We start from the raw sequence: 24,952 nt of genomic DNA, 5'->3' as shown, positions 1-24,952 counted from the left end.
GGGTGCAAAATATGACACAGCACTATTTCAAAGAATAACAGGTGTATTGGGGGCAAAATTTATTCCTGAAGAAACATCACAAAAACAATTTTCTCACTAGGTTCACATTGCTGCTTGTCAGAGTTTGCTCTGTGCAAATTAACTCCAATGTTCCCCATATTACAACAGAGGCTACAATTCTGAAGTAATTCATTGATGGTAAAGTGCTTTGAGACATCCTGAGTCATGAAAGACATTATCTAAATGCAAATCTACTTTTCTCTTTAACTGTGGCATTAGTGCATGGTGTTACTGACTCATATTGCTCACTGCTCCTTCTCACACCAAAGCCATAGATGGAGACAAACCAGAAACCATTGATGTTTGACCAAAACAGGCTCTGTACGACCAGATGAATGACAATAAATTTGCCAATATATATTATCTGTTGTTCTCCTGTTTCCTTGTTCACTTCAAAATTATTTACGTGAAAATTGCATTTACTACAGATAACAGAAAAAAATACACATGTAGGAAATTTACACCTTGAAGACATCCCAAAGAGATCAACAGCCAATTAAATATCTTTAAGGTGCATTTAATGTCCCATATCAAAAGCCATAGCAAACAAATTGTGTACAGGAAGGTCCCACAATGCAATGCAATTAATAACCAGGCTATCAGACAGGGGACAGTGGCAGAGTTTAAGTTGCATTGGTTATATTAAACAGAGCAACAGGAGAATTACAATATTCTCCATCAAATGGTGACATTTTACATGTTAACATGTGCCCTGAAGGACAGCACTCCCTCAGTACTACAGGGACTTATTTGGAGTGCAACATGACTCCCACAACATTCAGACAGATGAAAGAGAACTTCCAACCAAGACAAAATGACAATCTAGTTAGGGTTCCCTTCCTCTTCAAATCAAGCTCAATGTCTAAATAAGTTGAGGAAATAGGCAACGACCAAGGGGACAGTTGCTAAGGTTGCTGTTCACGAAGGAAATCACACTCTGATATAAGACTGGCTTTCTCACTGCTTTTTCTTGCTCGCTCGTGGGACGGGACTGCCACTGGCTAGACCAGCATTTATTGTCCGAAACGTTAACTCTCCACACATGCTGCCAGGCCTGCTGAGCTTTTCCAGCAACTTCTAGTTTTGTTTCTGATTTCCAGGGCATCTTAGCCACTTCAGATCAGAAATAGAATGAAATATAACTTTCTGTATTTGGAGAATGTAGGTGACAGAAGAAACCTCTTAAAACATAAAGATTCAATGTTGTTGAAATTCATCAGTGTCTGTGTGCCTGGATGCTTTGTATCCTTAGCATTCATGGCTGACAAATCCAGCTTTTGCCAGCAATCTCACCGCTCCAACTGGGATGGAAGAGAAGAACTAAAGGCAGCTCACCAGTTGGCTCCAAGGTGTAGTCATGCTGGGGCAGTTCCTTTATCATCAGTAATCTCCACATGTCACTTTTTATACTACAGGCACCTTCTGCTGTAGCCTATTGTCAGCACTGGCACTTTATCACATTCCTGCATGTCCTTATTGCAGTCCACTGAATTTATGCTAAGCTGTTATGACACTGTTCCTTCAAAAATCTTAGAGCATTTCTCCTGGTCCATTGTAAATTCTGATTAACTCCTGAGAAGAGTGCTTTTCAAATTCTCTGATAAGGCACTTGCTCGACACACACTTCTTGTGCAGATCCATTGGTAGCTTCAAGATCACAAGATATCACAGTTCATCACTAGTTCACCCTTCTAAAGAAATATTAAAGTCGATATATCACAATACGCTTCTATTTCGTAAATCATTCCAGCGTTGTCTTTCCTGTGGGTGTATTCAGTTAATCATGATGGGAACATGTTCCCGACCACAGTTCTCGATTAGCCTTTTATCTTTTATCTCAACTGTCCCCCTTCTCCCGCTGACAGCTTTATTAGTTTAGCAGCCTTCTGGATTTGCACTTACTCCCAAGTCACAAGGTTCATTGTTCAAATCCTAGTCCAGAGTTACAGCAGAAAAATGAAACTGATACAGCAATGTAGTACCCTTCTGTGCTGTTTATCACTAATACCCGAGGCAATATTTAGCCCTCCATCAACATCACAAATAAGACCGATTTTCTGGTCATTACCTTATTATTTGTAGAATTTGGCTGCACACAAAAGGCTACATTTGCTAACAGGGACTACACTTCAAAAAGTATTCCATTGGCAGTCAAGGCTTCTTACTTACTAAAAGGGGAACATGCACAAATGCAGCAGGACATGGACAATATCCAGGTTTGGACTGACAAGCTACATTGTGTTCCACACAAGTGTCAGGCAATCTCATCTCCAACAAGAGAAAACCTAACCTTTGCACCTTCACATGCAATGACATTGTCATTGCTGAATCCTCCAATATCAACATCCTGGGAGATACCATTGACCAGAAACTGGTCAGCAGCACAATGGAATACCCTTCACTTGTCTGTATGAGAGCAGCTCCTACACTCAAGAAACCTAATGGCACCCAGGACAAAGCAGCTTGCTTGTTTTCCAACATATCCATCACCAACATACAATGGCAGCAGTACTTCCCATTTACAATATGCACTGACCCACTCTCTAAAAGACTCCTTACACAGCAACTTTCAACATGCAACTTCAACCACCTAGAAGGATAGGGCCACTATCTTCAAGTTACCCCTCCAAGCTATACATCGTCCAAACTTGAAATTACGTTCACTATTCCTTCACTGTGGCTGGGTCAAAATCCTGGAACTCCATCCCTAACAGCACTGTGAGCATACCTACAGCATATGGACTGCAGTGGTTTAAAAAGGTAGCTCACCACTAACTTTTCCAGGGCAAAGCGTAATGCGCTGTTTGAGAGAATTTGCTGTAGGCAAAAACAGAAGTGAATGCACTTCCAAAGGAATTAAATCACTGCAATTCCCTTCGCTGTCATGAATATAAACAATCCAAGTCAATCTTTCTTACTGCATAACTGCAAACTCTTCATGTATTCTCACACATTACATTTGCTTGAGTAGTAAATACTAAACACTTGGGAATATATTTTGTCAATTGTTTCTTTGTTCACTTTTCTCTTGCTTTCATTCATTCTGTCTCCCTCCCTCAAGCACTTGTATCTCTCCCTTCTCTTCATTCTTCTTCACACTATTTTCTACATCATCTTCAGATATCTTCCTGTCTTTTGCTCCTCCTTAACTCTCTTACATGCTTTCTGTCCTTTAATGTTCCCTTGCTCTCTGCACCATCTTATCAATTATTTTTATCCAGTTAGTTATGAAAACGTAGAATCAGCTATTTAAAGGATTGGTAGAATTAAAAGTTTGAGAAGGGGTAGGATATATAATTGAAAAGGAAGAAGTTGCAGGATGAGGATGGTGGCACAACAAGCCTAACTGGACACATCTTTGAAAGAACCAGTATGAGTACATTTGACCAAATGTGTTGTAAGATTGTGTGATTAATCCATCTCTCCTCCAAATTCAGTCAGAGCAGCTGCAGATTTACAATGAAAACCAAAAAAAAACTGCGGCTATAGAATCAGAAACAAAGACAGAAATTGCTGGAAAAGCTCAGCAGGTCTGGCAGCAAAACATTGAACATAGAACATTACAGTGCAGCACAGGCCCTTCGGCCCACCATGTTGCGCTGACCTGTGAAACCAACCTGAAGCTCATCTAACCTACACTATTCCATTATCATCCATATATTTATCCAATGACCATTTAAATGCTGTTGAAGTTGGCGTGTCTACTGCTGTTGCAGGCAGGGTATTCCACACCCTTACTACTCTCTGAGTAAAGGACCTACCTCTGACTTCTGTCCTACATTTATCACCCCTCAATTTAAAGCTATGTCCCCTCCTGCTTGCCATCACCATCCGAGGAAAAAGGCTCTCACTGTCTACCCTATCTAATCCCCTGATCATCTTGTATGTCTCTGCTAAATTCCCTCTTAATGTTCTTCTCTCTAACGAAAACAGCTTCAAGTTCCTCAGCCATTCCTCATAAAACCTTCCCTCCATACCAGGCAACATCCTGGTAAATCTCCTCTGCATCCTTTCCAATGCTTCCACATCCTTCCTATAATGCGGTGACCAGAATTGTACGCAATACTCCAAGTGCAGACACACCAGAGTTTTGTGCAGCTGCCAACATGACCTCATAGCTCCGAAACTCAATCCCTCTACCAATAAGACCTAACACACCTTACGCCTTCTTAACAACCCTACCAACCTGGGTAGCAACTTTCAGGGATAATGGGAACTGCAGATGCTGGAGAATTCCAAGATAACAAAATGTGAGGCTGGACGAACACAGCAGGCCAAGCAGCATCCCAGGAGCACAAAAGCCGACGTTTCGGGCCTAGACCCTTCATCAGTCTGATGAAGGGTCTAGGCCCGAAACGTCGGCTTTTGTGCTCCTGGGATGCTGCTTGGCCTGCTGTGTTCGTCCAGCCTCACATTTTGTTATCTAGCAACTTTCAGGAATCTATGCAAATGGACACCGAGATCTCTCTGCTCATCCACACTACCAAGAATCTTACCATTTGCCCAGCACTCTGTATTCCTGTTACTCCTTCCAAAGTTAATCTTCTCACACTTTTCCGCATTAAACTCCATTTGCCACCTCTCAGCCCGTCTATGTCCCTCTGTAATCTGCAACATCCTTCCACACTATCCACAACTCCACCCATTTTAGTGTCATCTGCAAATTTACTAACCCATCCTTCTACACCCACGTCCAGGTCATTTTTATAAATGACAAACAGCAGTGGTCCCAAAACAGATCCTTGTGGTACACCAATAGTAACTGAACTCCAGGATGAACATTTCCCATCAACCACCACCCTCTGTCTTCTTACAGCTAGCCAATTTCTGATCCAAACCACTAAATCACCCTCAATCCCGTACCTCTACATTTTCTGCATTAGCCTACCATGGGGAACCTTACCGAACACCTTGCTGAAATCCATATACACATCAACCGCTTTACCCTCATCCACCTGTTTGGTCACCTTCTCAAAGAACTCAATAAGGTTTTATGAGGCACGACCTACCCTTCACAAAACCGTGTTGACTGTCCCTAATCAAATTGTTCCTTACTAGATTATTATAAATCCTATCTCTTATAATCCTGTCCAACACTTTACCTACAACTGAAGTAAGGCTCACTAGTCTATAATTACCAAGGTTGTTTCTACTCCCCTTCTTGAACAAGTGGACATTTGCTATCCTCCAGTTGTCTGGCACAGAGGAGAGAAATCAGAGTTAATGTTTCGGAACAAGTGACTTTCCTCAGAATTGATGGTAGCTAGGAAAATGTCAGTTTATACACAAAAGATATGCTGGGGGAGACGGTATGGAGTAAACAATAGGTGGGGTTAGAACCCAGTGAGAGAAGAACAGCTGGACAGACATTGGAGTGGATAACAATCTGGCTAGGAGGGTGAATAGCTATTAATTGATACTGTGAGTGATTAACAATAGGTTGTATATGATAGCTTACTGAGTGATAACAAGGCCTGGTGTGGGGGAATTCGGCCTTTTAAGTTGTTGAACTCGATATTGAGACGAAAAGGCTGCAAGGTGCCCAAGCAGAAGATGAGGTGCTGGTCTTTGAGTTTGCACTGAGCTTCACTGGAGACAGAGATGCAGGCCAGAGAACAAGGCGGTTTGTTGAATTGGCAGGCAACTGGAGGCTCTGGAATTTTTTTTTTTAGGGTCATACGTAGGTGTTCTGTGAAACACAGTCATCCAGTACGTGCTTCATTTCCCCAATGTAGAAGTGCTGCTTCACCTGGATGGTTGCAAGAACTGCGGATACTGGAGTCAGAGTCAATAGAGTGTGGAGCTGGAGCAACACAGCAGGTCAAGCAGCATCAGAGGAGCAGCACAGTCAACATTTTGGTTTGGGACTCTTCGTCTGGATTCGACTGCACTGGACTGGACTTAGTCCTGAAGAAGGGTCCCAACCTGAAACGTCGACTTTCCTGCTCCTCTGATGCTGCCTGACCTGCTGTTCCTCCAGTTCCATGCTGCTTCACCCGGATGTTGTGTTTGGGTCTTGCATACTGAGGAGGGAGGAACTGGTTGTGCGTGCATGTGCATGTACGTGCACATATTTGCAATGCTTTCTCCTTGTTGTAAAAGATCTAAACACTGTCCAGCATTGTTCTAATCAAGTGTTTCCAAGCTTCAAGTTTTCTCAAATAAAGAAAACTACACTTTCAAAAACATCTTCAAACATTTGACTACTTCTCAAATTGAAGTGGTTTCAAAGGTTGAAAGAGAGGATTCTTCTCTTTGTTCTTAGCGAGCAGGAAGATTACTTGTGTGCTTCAGGATACAGTATCAGCCATGATGCGTGAATGCATTAAATCTCTTAATTTCATAAATTCAAACAAAATTAAGCCCGATTGTGAAACAGATGAATTGAGCATTTTATATATTCAATTCAGCAACCTGTATTTATTTTGCATCTTTAATAGGAATCACCCCAAACGGTATTTTCCACAGGAGGGTTAACCAAACAGAAATTTTATACTGATCTACCCAAGGGATCAAAAAATAAACCAAAAGCTTAGACAGAGGTAATGTTTAAAGGACCTCTTAAAAAGTACATAGAGATATTAATAAGGGAATTCTAAATGACAGAACTGACGAGGTGACACAGCCATAAATGACTAGGTGATGCAAATAGAAGGCTACAAAAGCCAGAACTGAAGGATCACCAAGATCTTAATGACTGGTTGTTGTTTCGGGGCTGTGCGAGGAGGGAAGAGACAGCCAGTTGCAGGCTGAGGAATGCCTTTGAAAGCACATTTCACATGATCCTGTATTTCAACTGTCATACTTCTACACCTATCATAAACTAGAACATTGTGGAATTCCAAAGTGAGGGACTGCCCTTGACATTAAGGCAGCATTTGTCCGAGCATGAAATCAATGATTCCTAGCAAAGCTCTCCACTGATTGCAGTCATACCTAACAGGAAGGAGGTGTCACAGCTGTTCAAAGACAATCACCACAGCCAAAGGACACCTCTGTATGAGTTCCTTGGGGTAGTGCCCTTGAACCAACCATCCATTTCATCAATGACCAGTCAGAAATGCTGATGTTTGCTAATGACTGAACAATTTTTGACATTGCTCACAACTCCACAGATACTGAAGTATCTATGCCCAAATGCAGCTAAGACATGGACAACATTCAGGCTTGAGCTGATAATTGGCAACTAACATTCACAGCACACAAGTTCCAGTCAATGAGCATCTCCAACAAGAGAGAATTGCCCCTTGACAGTCAATGGAATTCTGTTGCAGAATCAACATCCTGGGTGTTACTATTAATCAGAAACTGAACTGGACCAGTATATAAATGCAATGGTTACAAAAGCAGGTCAGAGGGGAGGAATCCTGAGATGAGTTACTCACCTCCTGGCTCCTCAAAGCCTGTCCACCACCTACAAGTCAGAAACATGGAGTATTTTCCACTTGTTTGGATGACAGCAGTTCCAACAATAGTCAAGATGCTCAACACTAACCTAAATTACAATATCTGCATCTCTTTTCCAAGTCCAGCTCCTGCATTTATCACAATACACGAGTCAGACATTTTAAATTAATAAGTTTTGTCTCCCACTTTGAAAATACTGACACAGTGAAGAATGAGAAAATAAGTGAACAGCAGCTCATGGAATATTTTTTATTCTATTTGATGTCACATTTCATGGTACAGTTACACATGAGGCAGGCTTTCCCCATGTAAAAATAAGGTACAATGCATTCTGGTCAACTGTCAACAAGCTCTCAAAATTGATTCATGAAGATGCCACATTTGAGACAACTGGTCAAACAACAGCATAATAATTTTGAAACAGAAATACACAAAACTCATCATTTAACTTGTTAGTGACAGAGTGAGATTTTCAGCTTGACAATGAAGGGCAGGTACATTAGTGGTGGTTCCTCCACAATGCCAGTTTTATATGCAAGCAGCTAGTTAAAAATCCCCTATACAAGGTAAGCTCTGGTTGGGGGGGGACGTGTAAGGATATCTGATGGCTAGTTTGGCGAATGTCTCTCTTTCACCAGCACACAGACACCAGTCAAGGTACACAGATCAACAACCTACGTTTTAGGGACAAGGCCCAGTAGGGTATACACACTGAGTTACTGTTTCCACATAGCTGCACATCAGAGTGAAATGGTCAACCACTGATGGCGTGAAATGCTCTTTGCTCAATGGACATTCTTCATATGTTCTAACTTAAAAGCTGCAACAGGTTCTTGGAAATATCCTGCTTCCATGGGCTTAGGGTTTTGTTTCTTTTTCAGCACCACACAGATACTGAAGCAAACATAATTGACAGTGATAAATTTCCTATTATGGCAATATCTACTTTAAACTATTGAAGTAGATATGTAAAATATTACATTTAATTAAGAAAACACTGTCAGCAAACTTATCATCTCCGACTTGAATTGTCCCACATATACCAAACTTGACATCTCAAATTTCATTTACTGCTTTGTTTTTAACACCAAGTTCTTTCCCAGAAGGGACTCACTCTAGGGCTGAAATTTTATCAAGTCTAGCAGCCTCCCAGCTTGCTACACAATGAGATCTCAAGGAAGTATTCCTCACAAGTTGAGCACTGGCTAGCTGTCCCAGAAGGTGTGATAGCCAAGCCTGATTCCTGTCCATGTCCACAGCCCACTTGTGCCCTTTCTAATTGGAATCCCGTGACTCCAGTCAACTTCAGTAATCATGGATAACTTCCCCACCAGTAATATTACCAACAGGGATCAGCGATATTAGCTCAGACTGACATGTTCCAATCTCACTCTCCTGAACATCCTTCCACATTTTTTTAAACCTTAACTCTTCACTTTTGCTTCAACTTTCTCTGTTTTCAAGGTAGTTGTAACTTTTTATTAACAAAACTGTCTGATGGGCAAGAAAGGTTCTTGCTACAGAAATTCCACAGTATCTGCTCCTGTGAACTTAGTCTTCCATTTGCCTTAAAAACAAGGAGGATAAGTCTTATTTTTAAAATGGCATTATGCAATAAAAAGGACCAACAAGCAAGGAACTTTATGCAAAGATGCTGTGTTATCAGTGAAATTGAATAACGTGGCTTTCAGTAACAAGTAGACTTGCATCCATGTCAATAGACGGTACAAAATGAAAGCTACATCCATAACTATGAACTCTCATCATTGACAAGGCAATTACAGTCCAGACAATCAAATTCATCCACGGAACTTGGGTAGGGTTAATTTTATAAAGTAACAGTTTTTGTTTAAATAATTCTCTTTTGATTAAGCCTTTATAAAATGCAAAGCACTCAATTTATTTGCATGAACTCACTAAATACTATTTTGAACAAGCTAATGGCCCTTTGAAATATTTACAGACATCTGACAAAGACTAACATGAGAGCACCAGGCCTCTTCAGCAATGGAGCAGAAATCCTTGACTTCCATTCAAACCAACTGGATGGTCAAGCTGCAGACTATCGGGGTCAAGCTGCCGGAGTGGGAAGTTGGGTCAGTGGATTAGTCTACCACAGTCAGAGACTGGGTTACTTCTCAATTCACGTTTCAGTACTGGTTCACACACAGAGGAAGGGAGCCAGATCACTGGTTGTATGCGACAGTGTTGGAATATGGGGCAGTTTAGTCATTACGTCTCAGCACATCTCCAAATGGAAACCGAAATGGATCATGGGCAAAACGTGCACGAACAGAATAGCTTTCCTTTCTCTCTGAAGTGTTCTATACATGACTGATAGACCAATCCTACATTCTGTCTACCTGCCAAGTGGAATTGGAGCAGAGGAATCAAAATGTCTTTGGACAAGTCACAGGCAACACTGAAGTCAATTAGCATCCTCTTAATAGGTGGTGTCATTCAAGTGCAGTTACATGCTGCAGAATAAATGCAACACACATTTCAATGATAAATATTGCAAATTAAATGAGAACCATTAGCAATATTACTAAAATATAAATCAAACCTAAATGGACCCACATGGAAAGCTATCAAACAGTCATCCAATACGGATGAGTTGAGAGATAAATTATACTTGAATATTTCATCTGAACTATCAAAAATTAAATGTTTAAAGATTTATCTTTAGTTTTCTTGTGAATCCTGGAACAAAAAGGCATCAGAATTTGACGTCACAATCCAGCCTGCTTGAAGGGACAATTCTTGAGATTCCAAAAGTAAAGGAGTGATAAAATGCCAACACAGATATTGCACCTACAATTAAGTTAGTCTAACAAGAGACATTTTTCTATGAACTACAAAGCTGTAGCATGGTAGGACTCCTTAATATAGAAGCGCAAAACTGTAGTATTTCAGAATAAATGGAAAAGTGCAGATTCTTAAAGAGTGGTCCTTTTAGAAGTGACAGGTGTCAACATAGAAAAAAAATGAATGTACGGATGTATGAACGTATGTCAAATACATATAAATCACTTTAGGGCTCTCCATTATTACGTAAGTTACATTAAAAAGAAATTGGAGCTTAAAGCTTCCCAGGTTTCAAAGTTACATTTCATGTTAAGGCTCATAATTTAACTCCAAAAGTCTTATGCAAATGAAGGCTTGTGAATAAATTCTAATATCAAAATCTTTTGTAAGTGATCATATTCCCCAGACAATGCATCAATTTTGTACTTGAATCAAATATTTGCGAAACTGCAGAAGTAGAAATGTAAACAATAGCAATTCTCAGTTCCTGAGAATTGATGTTGAGAAGTAAATAACTGAGGTATTTCTTCAGCTTAAATATGTCTTTCCTTGATCACTTGGCACGTTGTCATCTTGATGATCCAACTCATTTAAAATGTACCAGTTCAAAGTCTCTGAACAGTTTATATAACCTCTTCCAGAGTCTTGTAAAATTCCTCTTTGAAAGTCTCAGTCCTCAAATGAGAGCACTTTTTTTACACCAAGTGGATTATCCTTCCAGTATGGGTTCGGTTTTGCTAAGCCTCTGATCTTCGTGACTGAGTGATGCCCTGAGATTCAACCCCCTGTTAAATTAATGGAAAACATATAAACAATACAGTCACTAACTGAATAGGCCTTTTAAAATGGCTACTTTTCACTGCAACAACTTGCATTTATATAGTATCTTAAATGTAGTTAAATGATTCAAGATCCAAAGGGTCACCACACCTCAGGCATGGGGAAAGGTTGAGAAGGCGAATCCTTCTTGGTAATGTCAGGTAAAATGGGAATTGAACAAGCACTGTTGGCATCATGTTGAATTTCAAACCAACAGTCCAGCCAAATGAGCTTAACCGATCCAGGTCATCAGCAGGTAGGCTTCAAGGAGGGTCTTAGAGGGGTTAGAGGGGGTTAGGGAGAGATTCCTGGAGCTCAAGGCATAAAGAATTGTGGGTAAGACTATTAGCAGGGAAGCAAAGTAAATCACAGAAATGCAAGATAACAAAGTGTGGAGCTGGATGAACACAGCAGGCCAAGCAGCATCTTAAGAGCACAAAAGCTGACGTTTTGGGCCTAGACCCTTCGCAACTGGAGGTGTACAGAGATCGCAAAGGAAAGCTGGTCAATATAGGTAACTGAAGGGCATCTTAATGGACAGATCTGAACACAGGGTTGAAAATTTTAAACTGAGGCATTGCTGGACTAGGAGCCATCAGTCATCAACAGTCACAGGGGTGGTGACAGGTCAACAGAATTTACTGAGTCAGAACACATGCTGTAGAATGGGAATGCCAATAACTTAACGTACAATAGAATGAATACTTAGACTGAATTTTATCTTAAATGTCAGTAAACAATTGACTTTTGACATTGAAGGGAAAAATCACAAAAATTCAGATTTCAATTAATATCTCTAGCCAATCTATATCCTGCTATGCCCTCTGGCAATCCTCCTATCTGCAGCTTCCTCAAGCTTTGCACTGTCCACAAACATAATTAGGCCGCCTACTTTTCCACAAAATCATTTTAAATATGTATGTTACAAACAACAGGGCCACAGCACTGATCCCTGTGGAACACCACTGGTCATAGACCTGCAGCCAGAAAAACACCCTTCCACCACTAATCTGCCTTCTAGGACCAAGCCCGTTCTGTACCACACAGGCCAGTTCACCGAGGATCCCATGTAACTTCACCTTTTGCGTCAGCCTGACATGAGGGACCTTGACAAAGGCCTTGCTGAAGTCCATATAGACATCTAGCGTCCTGCCCTCATCAATCATCTTTGTCACTTGTTCAAAAGGTTCAATTCAAGTATGAGAAACAACCTTTCCTGCACAAACCCATGCTGCCTATCTCTAATAAATCCATGTTTTTCCAAATGAGAATAAATCCTACTCCCAAAAAATCTTCAACAATTTCCTTACCACTGAAGCAAGGTTTACCAGTCTGTCACTTCCCAAATCATCCCTGTTGCCCTATTTAAACAAAGGAACAATGTTGGCTATTCTCCAGTCTTCTGGAGCCTCTCCTGTGACTAAACAGGATACAAAGATTTCGCATAAGGCCTCAGCAATTTCCTTACCTGCCTCCCTCAGCATTCTGGGATAGATCCCCCATCAGGTCCTGAGGCTTCCCTACCTTAATGCTTTTCAAAACATCTTCAGGAGGAGGGGGTCGCTGGACCTGAAATGTTAATTCTGCTTTTGCTCCACAGGTGCTGTCAGACCTGCTGAGCTTCTCCAGCCATTTCTGTTTTGTTTAGAATATAATGTCCTCTTATTGATATATTTAATAATGGTAGCTTTGCAGCTTTAGTAATATTTAAAATATTTAAATATTTAAAAATATTTAAAATATTTAAAATATTTAAAAAGTTATCACTAAAAATATGCATTTTAATACTCTTGTCAAGTCCACCATCTATGATTAAACTATACTGTTTAACTGGTACACAAGTGTTGGAATCTAAGATTTTTGTGACATTTGAAAGCTTATAAAACAGACCTCATTATTATTCTTGCAACTTAAAATTTTAACCATCTCAAAACTGTTTAAAAGTGGACTTAATGAATGATGATTTAGATGTGGGGTAAGCTTTATGGGAAAGGTCAGCTTTCAGTATAGTCTTTCTTACACCATCACAAAACATTCAGAAACACTAACTGCTGAATGGTCTTGTATTTGAAATTCCACACTCTTTTGCACTGTGTTGAAAATAAGATGGTTAATCAATTAGATGCAGAAGCAGTGAGAAAAGGAAGTTGAAACACAAGCTAGAAATTCACGTAGAAAAATATAATAAGAAGAAACATAAAAGTAAATGAAACTCACTTTTTTCCTTTTGTCTTCAAGGTTCTGGTAGGCTGGAGTGTGAAGATCCTCTATGGACTCTGCAATTGGTTTATTTAATGTTTCTGGAAGCAGGAGACCCAGCAAACCTCCTGACATCCCAGCAATCCCAAACACTATGAATGGCATTGATGGATTCAATGACTTCTGAAAAACAAGAATCCTCACCTCAATGCATGTTTGAACTGATATGACTAAGGAAAGACAGGTACATAGGAACATTCTGTACTACATTTCAGTAAGACCATGGGTGATCTGCAATCAAACGTCTTATGCCCATCTTTACCATCCATCAATTTCAACATCTGAACTGTCAAGAGATCTAGCACAAACTGCTATTTCAAGAGGAAGATTTCAAACACCTACCACCCTTTTGGAAGAATTTGACAGGGTTCTCTGGAGTGGACTGGGATTTGGAATGGATGCAGCTATGAATTGAGGGGGGACTCGGGTGAAACACCAAGCAATTAATCAACCTGCATGTGGTTTCCCCAATACAGGAGTAACCACAGAGAGTAGCAAATACATATTCTGAACTGACTAGTACAAGTAAAACACTGTTCCACACGGAAGGAGAGTTTGAGCCTTTGAATGGTGAGAAAGGATAAGGTAACAGGGCAAGTGCAATGACTCCTGCAATTGCATAGAACCATTATCTGGGGAATGGAGCATGGTGTCATGGAAGGAACAGAAGACAAAATGAGCATGCAGGTACTGCAGCTAAGTAACAAAGTAACTGACATGTTGGTCTTTATTGCTGAGAGATCAGAGTACAAGAATAACGAAGCCTCACAAGAAGAGTTCTGGTGAAACCACACCTTCAATACTGTGCACAGTTTTGGTCTCCATATCTAACAATGTACTTACTTAGCAGGTAGTTACGGTGAAGGTTTACTAGTTTCTGTGATGAAATGATTGTAATGAAACACTGAGTAAATTTGGTTTATATTTCTGGTGTTTAGAAGAATGAGAGGTGATCTAATTAAAACATACAAGGTTCTGAACAGGCTTGACAGAGTAGACTGAGGGGTTATTTTAGACTGGCTGGAGCATTTAAAACACAGAGGAACAGGCCCAGGATGAGAGCTCAAATCATTCAGGGCAGAGTTGAGGTGAAGTTTATTTACTCAGAGGGTTGTGAATATTTGGAATTTTCCATCCAGTGATTGTTAATAATCAATAAAAACAGAAAGGGTTGATTAAATCCCAACAGGTCTGGCATCATTCCTGTAGCAAGAAACAAAGTTAATGCTTCCAGTCTGAAGAAGTCACAACAAACTTGAAACACTAACACTATTTCTCTCTCCACAGATGCTGCCACGTTGGTCAAGTTCCACTTTGTTTTTATTTCAGATTTCCAGAATGTCAGAGTCAGAGCCACAGAGCACGGAAACAGACCCTTCATCCATGCTGACCAGTTATCCTAAATTCATCTTGTCCAATTTGCAAGCTTTTGGCCCATATCCCCCTCAACCCTTCCTGTTTGCGTACCCATTCAATGCCTTTTAAATGTTGTAGGTGTACCAGCCTCCATCGCATCCTCTGGCAGCTTGTTTCACACACGCACCACCCTCTGCGTGAAAAAGTTACTCCTCAGTTCCCTTTTGCATCTTTCCTTTTGCTCCTTAAATCTACGCTCTCTAGTTTTGGACTCCCCTACCCTGGGAAAAAGGCCTTAGCTAGTCACCCTGCAGTATTTTACTTTCCTTAATACTCCATCATTTACGGTATATTCCAGGCTTTGACGGATCGTTGATACCTCAGTAATAAAGGGATAATGGGAAAGTGGCGGTCGCAAAACGAAATCTAGGCAGAAGTCTTGCAATCGCATTTACCAAACTGATTCCTGAGATGGCAGGAGTGATGTATGAAGAGAGCCTGGATTAGTTAGGACGACATTCACTGGAGTTTAAAAGAATGAGGTGGGGGACCTCATCGAAACCTATAAAATTGTAATAGGGCTAGATAGGGTAAACGCAGGAAGGATGTCCTCAATTACTGATTAGTCCAGAACCAGGGATTTTAGTTTAAGGATTGAGGATAATGCATTTAGGGCTGAGATGAAGAGAAAAATTCCTCAGGACAGCTGAGCCTGTGGAATTCTCTGCCACAAAGTGGTTTAGGCCAAACACTGAATGTTCTCAAGAAGGAGCTAAATATAGTTCTTAAGGGAAAAGCGATCAAAGAGTATGGGGCAAAAGTGGGAATAGGTATTGAGTAGGTTGACTCGCCATGACCATATTGAATGCAGGAACAGGCTAAAAAGGGCCAAATGGCCTACTCCTGCCCTTATTTTCAAATGTTTCAATGTATAGGGCTTCAGGCTCAAGTGGCAATCTGAGCTACTCCTGCTCCTAGTTCTCATGTCAAAGCAATCCAGATACGGACCACCCCGCTATGATGTATAACACTGAAACATGACTTCTACATTCTAGTATGCTAGCACTTGAGATATGAAAGAATTCATTCAACTTTTTAAAATTACTTTCTGCATATGATCATGACATTTTAATGAGCAGTGTATGAAAAACCTTTTGAGCTCCCATTGCTTCTCATTCAATCCCATTCAACTCTTTTTAGGTTCAAAGTTGATGTCCTCACATTTGTTTCACGTTTATTCCTTTACGTAATCGATCAATTTCTTTTTAATTTTACGCTTTCACAAAGATTGTAAGCAATCTGTGTCATCAGATTTCCCAACATCTAAATCCAGTTGTTTGAGGTCCCAACATAGATCCCTGCAGCATACCACGAGTCAAGAGCATGTATTGATTTTTGCTGTCCATTATCCCTACTCTGTCTCCTGATGCTCAGCTAAACAGGTCAATAATTTACACCCTCCTCCATGAGTTTTCACTCCAGCTCTCAGTTTCTGAGGAGAGACTTAAATGCTTTGTGCAAATCATACAACTGACATCCTCAAGTAACAATTTCCACTACGTTAACCATATCTTCAAATAATTTAATCAAATTCATTAGGCATGATCTGCCCTTTACAAACCTAAGCTGGCTTTCTCTGATGAACTGAAAAGTTTCAGCATGTTCAGTCACTCTAGCCTGAATTACAAGCTGTAGAAATTTCCTGACAACAGATGTTATGCAACTTAGTCTGTTATTTCCTAGTCTGCCTGTCACCTTTCTCAAATAGCAGAATGGTTCCCAAATCAAGATAACTTTGGACAATTACAGATGTTTTTAATCAACTTGTTCAAACATGTTATGACGCATCTCTGGAGCAGGTGGGATTTGAACTTAGGCATCTGTAATGTATTAATATGGAAATGCTGTGTCTTAACTGAGTGTGGATACATGCAAGCTCTCGTTGTGCTTAACAGCAGTTGACACCAATTGAAGAAAGGTGAAGTCTATGTGATGCAATGGTAGTGTCCCTGCCACTGGTCCACAAGATCAGGATTCATGGCCCAATTGCCCCTGTCCCCAACGTGTGTCACAGCATGTCCAAACAGATTAATTAAAAATAAATGTAACGGACATTCAGTGCAATGCTAGTGGCTCTACCGCTGGGCCAGAAGGTTGGATATGAATTCAGAAGACAGAATGGCTCTGGTTTGTTCCCTTGCCAAATGGATGTTTACCACTTTAACACAATGTTCTCACCTACTTCAAGATGAAGGTGGCAGCTGCAACAATATTGTTTACTAGATCACTTTGTGAGATATAAATGGAAGTAATTCTGATGCTAATGCTTTAAAGGGGGCATTTTTCAAACAGTGCAGCAATGAAATATTGCATCAGTGATGTTGCAAAAATCTTTACAAAATGACTTAAGCTGGAAATCACAAATAAATATTATTTTTCCTGTAGGAATGAAATCTATAACGATTGCAGAACTAATATACCACAAGCTTTTATCAACTAATTGAAAATTCCTGCCAAACAATACTAGTCACGGACATATTGTTGAGAGTGGAAAGGGCCTTCAGACTTGGTAGCCTAATTAATGAACAACATTGTCATGATCTGAGTATTCTTTTTAAAAACAATTAAACATTGAATGGAAGTGATTACAATAAACTAAATCTGCTCTCAACTGTTCAGTATTTCAAGGGCTTAAAATTCACTCCAGTTCGCAAGTAATTCAAACCGCTTTGAGACTTCATAATAATTAATTTGTCCTGATTTTAACAGATCTCCAGTAAATAAGAAAACTGCATCAGGTGGTGCACCTCATGCAAGGTCTGTGTCACAAATGAATGTGAACACAATACATATCCTTGCTACTTCACCAAAACAGAATCACGGAAACTTACAGGAGGCTATTTAACCTATTGTGCCTGCATTCTTTGAAAGAGCTATCTAGTTTATCCCCAATGTTTTCTCTTGAAACCCTGCACATTCTTCCTTTCTCAGTATTTATCCACTTCTCCTTTCGAAGTTACTAGGGGATCTGGTTCCACTTTCCAGGCAGCATATTTTGGATCTCAACCACTCTCAGGAGAACACAAGTAAATGTTCCCTTTAGTTTCTCTTGTGTCTCCTGATTATCAATTCGTCAGTGGTGGAAACATTTTTCCTTATCTATGCTATTAAAATCCAACACTTCCATCAATCCATACTTCAATCACCTTGGTGTCAAATTGTCTATAGTCTTTCCAATCTTCTGAAATACTGCAACCCTGATGGCATTCTAGTAAATCTCTCCTGCACCATCCTTCCAGCCCTGACAGCCTCTCGAAAGTATGGGAACCAGGACTGGACACAACAGCATGGGTCTATTTATTTCAAAAGGGGTTCATATGACTGAGTGAACACCCGTATTCTGAAGTGCCACCGAGCAGGTTCAAAGAGGCTTCTGCATATATAGAAAAGTTAAAACTAACCAGCGAAGGAACAAATGGCGCCAGAATCCCACCAACTCTGCATGACATTGAGCAGATTCCCAATCCAGCATTCCTGTGTGAAAGACATCATATCAGATCAGAACAGGTTTAAACATCAAACGCTATAAACATTCACGAACGAATTGCACATCAGACAGTAGAAGGCACTACCCCCCACCAGGTGCCAAAATTTCATAAGCTAGAGGGCAAGACATCAATTTTGAGTCTTCAGAATTTCACACAGTAGAAATCTGATCAGTAATTCAAGTTTCTGACCAAATGCAGATACCTGGGCCATGTTTCAGGCATCTCGACACTGACTTCTAAATTGAACCAGAAGTGAGCTAAACTACCTCCGACAACAAACGCATTAAATCGCAAAGTGGACTTTCGGTACTTCATGAACTCGATGTACTTACAATACCTATAGTGACACCTCCTGAGTTGCTGCACTCTCAGTCTGGCATCATTCAATTCTTTTATCAGTCCTTCCCCAAAAAATGCACATGAAGAAACTTTAAAGATGGGCTGGTCAACCCAAGAAATGTAATAATCTGGATGTATCAGACTTCAAAAAAGAAATCTCTCAGTGAAACATGATTTACAGGAATTATTGTTTGAAAAATTGCTCATAGGAAACCAGGCAAAAATGCTTGTGAAAGCCAAAGTATCATTTTTGCAACTATCAGTTATGCAACTAGTTTCATTTCCTTCGGAGAGCCTGGTTACCTCAACAATTCCTCAGCAAGAAGGTCAAATGTACTTTGTATCAGCTGAAAAGGATTCTCAGTGGAATTAGTGTGCTCAGGGTGGTTGCTGTTTAAATTTCAGTTTTAGCAAAACAGTGCTCCGAAACGTCAGATTCATGTATGAAAAGGACTACATAAATGCAAGTTTCTCTTTTCAAGTAACAGCGCAAAAAAAGCTAACCTTGTGTTGTCACCATAGTAGAATTGTATTTACCTGATCACAGTTGGGTAAAGTTCTGCAGTAAAGACATAGACAATATTAAAGGCAGCACTGACGGCTAACTTTCCACACAGTGCTAATGAAGTGACATTCAGCAAGAATCCCATGTCAAGGCCTGCTAAGAAAAAAAAAAAACACATCTTTTGATTATGGGGTAAAGGCAGGTTACACAGAGTTAGGTAACAATGAGCCATAGTATAATTGAATGGCCAATTGGCTCAAGAGCCAAATGTTTTGCCCTTGTTCTTATGTTCAACACATGATAGCGTGTAAACAATGGTCTCCTCAACATTGGGCAGTCTGGGTGACTGCTTTGTGAAACATCTCTGCTCTGTTCATAAAAATGAGTTTCCAGTTGCCTGCCACTTCAAAACACCATCACATTCCCATGCCAACATTTCAGCGTCAGGTCTGCTGCAGTTGTCCAGCAAAGTTCGATGCTAGCTAGAAGAACAACAACGTCTCCATCTTCAACAAGGTACCTTATAGGCCTCAGCACACAACATTGAGTTTAACAATTTCAGAGCCTGAATATCTCCCTCCATATTTGTTACCCATCCCCACACCCCAGGTCCTGTTCTGTATGGGTTGCTCCCAACACAGACAATCCACTTTCAACAGTTCATACCTCCCGTTAGCACCCATTCAGTAGTTTTGTCTCTCTCCTGGCTTACCATCAGCAATCCCTTAGTCTGCTTCTCCTTTTCTCTTTCTCTCCCTCTCTCTCTGGACACCATCTCCATCAAATTGACTTAGTCCCCCAAAATCCTCATCATCAGCAGATAGACCACTACATGCAAACTGCTTTCAGTTCTGACAAGGATTCAGTGGACTCAAAATGTTCATTGTTTTCTCCACAAATGGTGCCAGACCTGCTGCATTTCTCCTGTACTTTGTTTTTGTTTCAGATAATAATAACATTTCAATGTTACACAATAATGCATTATAGGCCAGTTAAGTACTCAGCGAAAAATCCATTAGCAATGGTCCGAAGAGGAACAGATCAATTTAATGTTATATTTATCACGAACACATATTTTTTTTAAAAAGGTCTTCTTACCTAAATGCCTAGGCAAGAACATGGTGCTTATGCAGGCAACCCCTGCAAATAACAGGAATGCTGTCATTGTCTTGCGTCTTCCTGACCTTGGGGTTAGATTGGAGAGACAGAGAGAGACAGAGACAGAAAGAGAGAGAGAGAGAGAGAGAGAGAGAGAGAGAGAGAGAAAGGATTACATGTCAAAATAAAAGAAGATGCCCGATCACATTACATGGAAAAACTCCTGGAATGGCATGACATCCACAGGTTGAGAGAGTTCGGCATATCATTTAAAAAGAAACACTCTTGGTTTACTGCCCGTGACACTTGAAGTCAAACAACAACTTGTTCAAACCATGCAAATCACGTCATTTGATACAACAGAAAACCAACTACATCTGCCTAAAACCTTAGATCAAGCATGCTAACCTTTCATCGGTTAAAATCATTGATGGGCTCACTTGGTAGCAGTCTCACCTCTGGCAAAGGATCGTGGGACAACTCCCACGCCAGAGACTTGAAGTCAAATTCCAGGCTGACACACAATGAAGTGCTGCACAGTGAAAGGCATCATCTTTGAATGAGACATCAGGCAAAGGCACTATGTGCCCTGTCGATGTAAAATATCCTGTTACATTATTTCCAGGGGGAGCAGGGAAGTTCTGCTCTAGGCCCTGGCCAACAATCATCCTTCAACAACAGATTATCTGGGAGTTGTTTGTGGGTTCTCCTTGTGCACAAACTGGCTGCAGCGTTTCTATTGTTAAAACACTTCAAAAGCACGTAATTGCCTGTTAAATGTTTTGGGATGTCCTGAGGCATTGAAAGATTCTTTATGCGAATGCAATTTCTTCTTTTTCTACCTTATATGTTTCAGACATAGGTTATTCCTTGAAAAAGGGAAGCAAAATCACATATAACCTCTGATATCAAGCAAGATGAAGTCACCATAGTCCTACCAGACTATTGGGCAGCTCTCTCATTGAAGAGAGATGATTGGTGGTGGTTTAAACGGAGGCTCACCACCCCTCAGGTAAGGAGTGAGGTTGAGGAGGAGAGTCCTCACATCACCTTCAGCTGGTGCAGGAACTGAACCCACGTTGTTCACATCACTCTATATTGCAAATTAGCGTTCTAGCCAAAAAAAGCTAAACCAACCTCGTCGCTTTAAGGTACTAGAGTGTATTACACTCAAAAGTATTTGAGTACGCATTCCATTGAGTATGTTCTACAACCTGTTCTTACTATCAATCTAATTTACTTGTTTTTATAGAACTGTGAGTTTTCTTGCCCACATTTCTCTTTCATCCACTGTCCTTGTGTTCCTGAAATACGTTGACTCCTGGCCCTTCAATGCAAGCAAATTAAAATTCTCATCCTTCCGCATCATTGCCCATCCCTCTTTCGCTAAGTTCTTCCAGCAATACAGTCTTCTTCCCCCAACAAACGCTCCATTCCTCCAACTCCAGCCTTCTGAATCCTCCCCACTAGTTCCACTCAGATCTTGACAATCATGTCTATAGGTCCCTGGAGCCCACTCTTAGAAATTCCCTCCTTCTGCCTTCCTACTTCCTTCTCCTCCTTTAAACACAATTCTGTGATCAGCGTGTGAAGTATTATAAGATACTACGAGTGAAAGGAAGTTGTGACAGATTTAAAAACCTTAGGAGTGGATAAATACAAAAGCCCAGAGAGCATGTATCCAAGGCTGTTGAGTGAGTCAAAGGAGGAGATATCAAGGGTCAGGCAGTAATTTTCAAATCCTCTCTAGCCACAGCTGAGGCCCAAAGGACTGGGGGAAAGCTAACATGTCTATTATTTAAAAAGGAATGGGGGTACAGACCAGGAAATTACAGGCCAGTCAGTTTAACCTTGGTGATAAGGTAATTATTAGAAAGAATTCAGAGGAATAGAATATATCAATATTTGAACAGACATTGAGTAACCAGGATAGTCATCACAGACTTGTTAAGGGAGGGTCCTACTTGACAAATTTGATCAAACGTTTTGAGGAAATATCCAGGGGTGCTGATGATGATAATGTATTTTGATGGACTTTAGCAAGGCTTTTGATCAGGTTCTTCATGGAAGACTGGTCAAGAAAAGTAAAAGCCCATCTGATCCAAGGCAAAGTGGCACATTGAATCCAAAACTGAATGAGAGGCAGGAAGCAGAGGGTGATGATACAAAGATATTTCTGCGACTGGACGTCTGTTTCCAATGGTGTTCCACAGGGCCCAGTGCTGGGTACAGGTTGTGATCAACAAGTTCACAAATGACATGAATATTGGTTGCGTAGTAAAAGCGAGGAGATAAGCTGTAAACTGGTCAGATGGGCAGAACAGTGGCAAATGGAATTCAACCTTGAAAAGTGTGAGGTAATGCACTTGGGAAGGCTAACAAGGCAAGGGATGATACTATGACGGTAAGACAATGGAAAAGTACTGAAGATCAGAGGGCCCTTGACTTCCACTCCTATGTCTTGTGGTCTTATAACAGGTCAGGTACATAAGGCGACTAAGAAAGAATATGGAATTCTTGCCTTTATTAGCCAAGGCATAGAATACAACAGCAGGGAGGTTATATTGGAACTGTATAAAGCACTGGTTAGGCCACAACTGGAGTGCTGTCAGCAAATTTGGTTACCACATCATAGGGAGAATGTAATTACACTAGAAAAGAGTGCAGACAAGAGTTAGCAGGATAATGATGGGGCTGGAAAGTTTAATTTAAGAGGAGAGATTGGCAGTCTGTTTTCCTTAGAGCAGTCAGGGTTGAAAAGGGACCTCATGGAAGTGTAAGAAGATTATGAAGAGTGCAGGTAAGGGACCTAGGAAGGCACTTTTTCCATATTAGAGGAGTATGCTTCAGGTAGGAGACCAAAGGCTAAGAGTTAAGTCTGACATTCACTGCTCGAAAGCGTAGTTGAGTCAGAATCTCTTATGATACTTAAGCAGCTTTTAGAAATTCACTTACACTGTTACAGCTTCCAGATTTATGTGCCAAGATCTAGAAAATGGGATTTGCGTAGTCAGATCTTTGTTGTCGGGCTCAGACAACGATGGCATCCTTCTGTGCTGTAAACGTCTACAAGTTTACAGACTGATTATAAGCATTAAATACATGTTATTTATAAACCAAAAATCAACAAAACATAACGTAACATAGAACAAACAGTACAGCACAGGAACATGCCCGTCAGCCCACTGCATCTGTGTCAGCAGTGATGCCATTCTAAATTAATCCCATCTGCCTGTACATGGTCGGTATCCCTCTCGTCCCTGCTTGTTCATGTTTTTGCCTAAAGCCCTCTTAAACTTGCTATCGTATCTACTTGTACCACCTCCCCTGCAGCACATGCCAGGCACCTATCACTCTGAAAAAAATTTTCCTCAAGCATTTAAATTTTCTACCTTTCACCTTAAACCTATGCCTCTAGTAATTGACATTTCCACCCTGGTAAAAATTCCAATCATTCACCCTATCCATACCTCTCTTTTATATACTTTTATCAGGTTACGCCCCAGCTTCTGACACTCCAGCAAAAACAATCTATGTTTGTCCAACTTCCACTTATAACTAATGTAATCCAACTCAGGCATCCTGGTAATGCTTTCGTAAAGTACATGTGCACAACATCCATTGTGTTGCCATCAATCATCTTCATAATTTCCTCAACTCAAATTTGAGAGACAAATCCCCACATACAGAACATGCTAGCTATCCCTAATAAGTCCAGAGTTTACAAATGTATGTAAATCGTGCCCCTAGGAATCTTCTCCAATAATTTCCCTACAACTGATGTAAGGCTCACCAGCATATAACTTCCTGGATTATCCCCGTCGCCCTTCTTAAACAAATGAACAATATTAGTTACTTTCCAGTCGTCAGCACCTATTGGCGCCCTCACCTGCCTGAAAGAGATCCCAACGATCCAGATATCTGAAATCCTCCCTTCTACACTAGCTCTACAGCCACTCATTCAAATGTATTATCTTCATATTTCAGGCTTCACTAGCTCATGGCACAGGAACTAATCCGAAGATTTGTCTATGGCTAAAGAGGTTACAAAGATCTTTGCCAAGGCCCCAGCAATCACCTTCTTTGCCTGCTTCAGTATCTCATCAAGCTCTGGGGACTTATTTACCATAATGTTTTTAAAGACATCCAAGCACACCTGTTCCTCCTTAATATCAACATGCCCAAGAATATCAACATACCCCTCTTTAAACTTACCATCATTCATTTCCTTCTCCTTGGCAAATACTGATGCAAAGAACCCATTAAGGACATGATCCACTTTCTCCAGCTCTTTCACTAGTTACCCTCTGGCTCTTAGTTTATGTGCATTAATTGCCTTCAGATTCTCCTTAATTCTACTTCCAAGGACATTTCATGGCCCTTTCTAGCCTTCGAAATTTCTTGTTTAAGTTCTTTTCTGCTTCCTTAATACTCAATGGTCCTGTTTGATTTGTTTCCTAAAATTTACATATGGCTCCTTTCTCTTTTTAAACTAAACTTCCAACATCTCTTGCCACCTAAAGTTCTCAAATTTTGTCATCCTCACAAGAACATGCTAGTCTTGAATGCTAATTAACTGGCCTTAAAAAGACTTCCATAAGACTTCTACTCTCAAACAGCTTCCCCCAATCTAATTTCTCCAGTTCCTGCCTAATGCTGTTGTAAATAGCCTTCCTCCAAATTTAGCACTTTTAGCTGAGGACCAATCTTATCCTTAGCTATAACTACCTTAAAATTTTCAGAATTATGATCA

At 40.5% G+C, this 24,952-nt stretch overlaps 1 protein-coding gene across 4 annotated transcripts in view; it reads right to left on the bottom strand.

Annotated features, from left to right (window-relative positions):
• Positions 1-7,713: 7,713 nt before the first annotated feature.
• Positions 7,714-24,952, bottom strand: part of slc22a15 (solute carrier family 22 member 15) — a 64,488-nt gene continuing 47,249 nt past the window's right edge. For 3 of the 4 annotated variants that reach the window (XM_048550922.2, XM_048550920.2, XM_048550924.2), the window contains 5 exons: positions 20,200-20,285; positions 19,134-19,257; positions 18,171-18,243; positions 13,312-13,476; positions 7,714-11,060 (listed from right to left, as the gene is read on the bottom strand). In XM_048550922.2, the coding sequence (XP_048406879.1) occupies positions 11,013-11,060; positions 13,312-13,476; positions 18,171-18,243; positions 19,134-19,257; positions 20,200-20,285 (496 nt within the window). In that variant the 3' untranslated portion in view covers positions 7,714-11,012. The remainder of the gene's footprint in view (positions 11,061-13,311; positions 13,477-18,170; positions 18,244-19,133; positions 19,258-20,199; positions 20,286-24,952) is intronic. The other variant, XM_048550921.2, reaches the window with a different exon arrangement.

The sequence above is a fragment of the Stegostoma tigrinum genome, chromosome 20 (assembly GCF_030684315.1).
Source record: "Stegostoma tigrinum isolate sSteTig4 chromosome 20, sSteTig4.hap1, whole genome shotgun sequence".
Taxonomy (NCBI): Eukaryota; Metazoa; Chordata; class Chondrichthyes; order Orectolobiformes; family Stegostomatidae; genus Stegostoma; species Stegostoma tigrinum.
The sequence above is the reverse complement of the archived record's forward strand: the minus strand, read 5'-3'. Positions and strand labels throughout refer to the sequence as shown.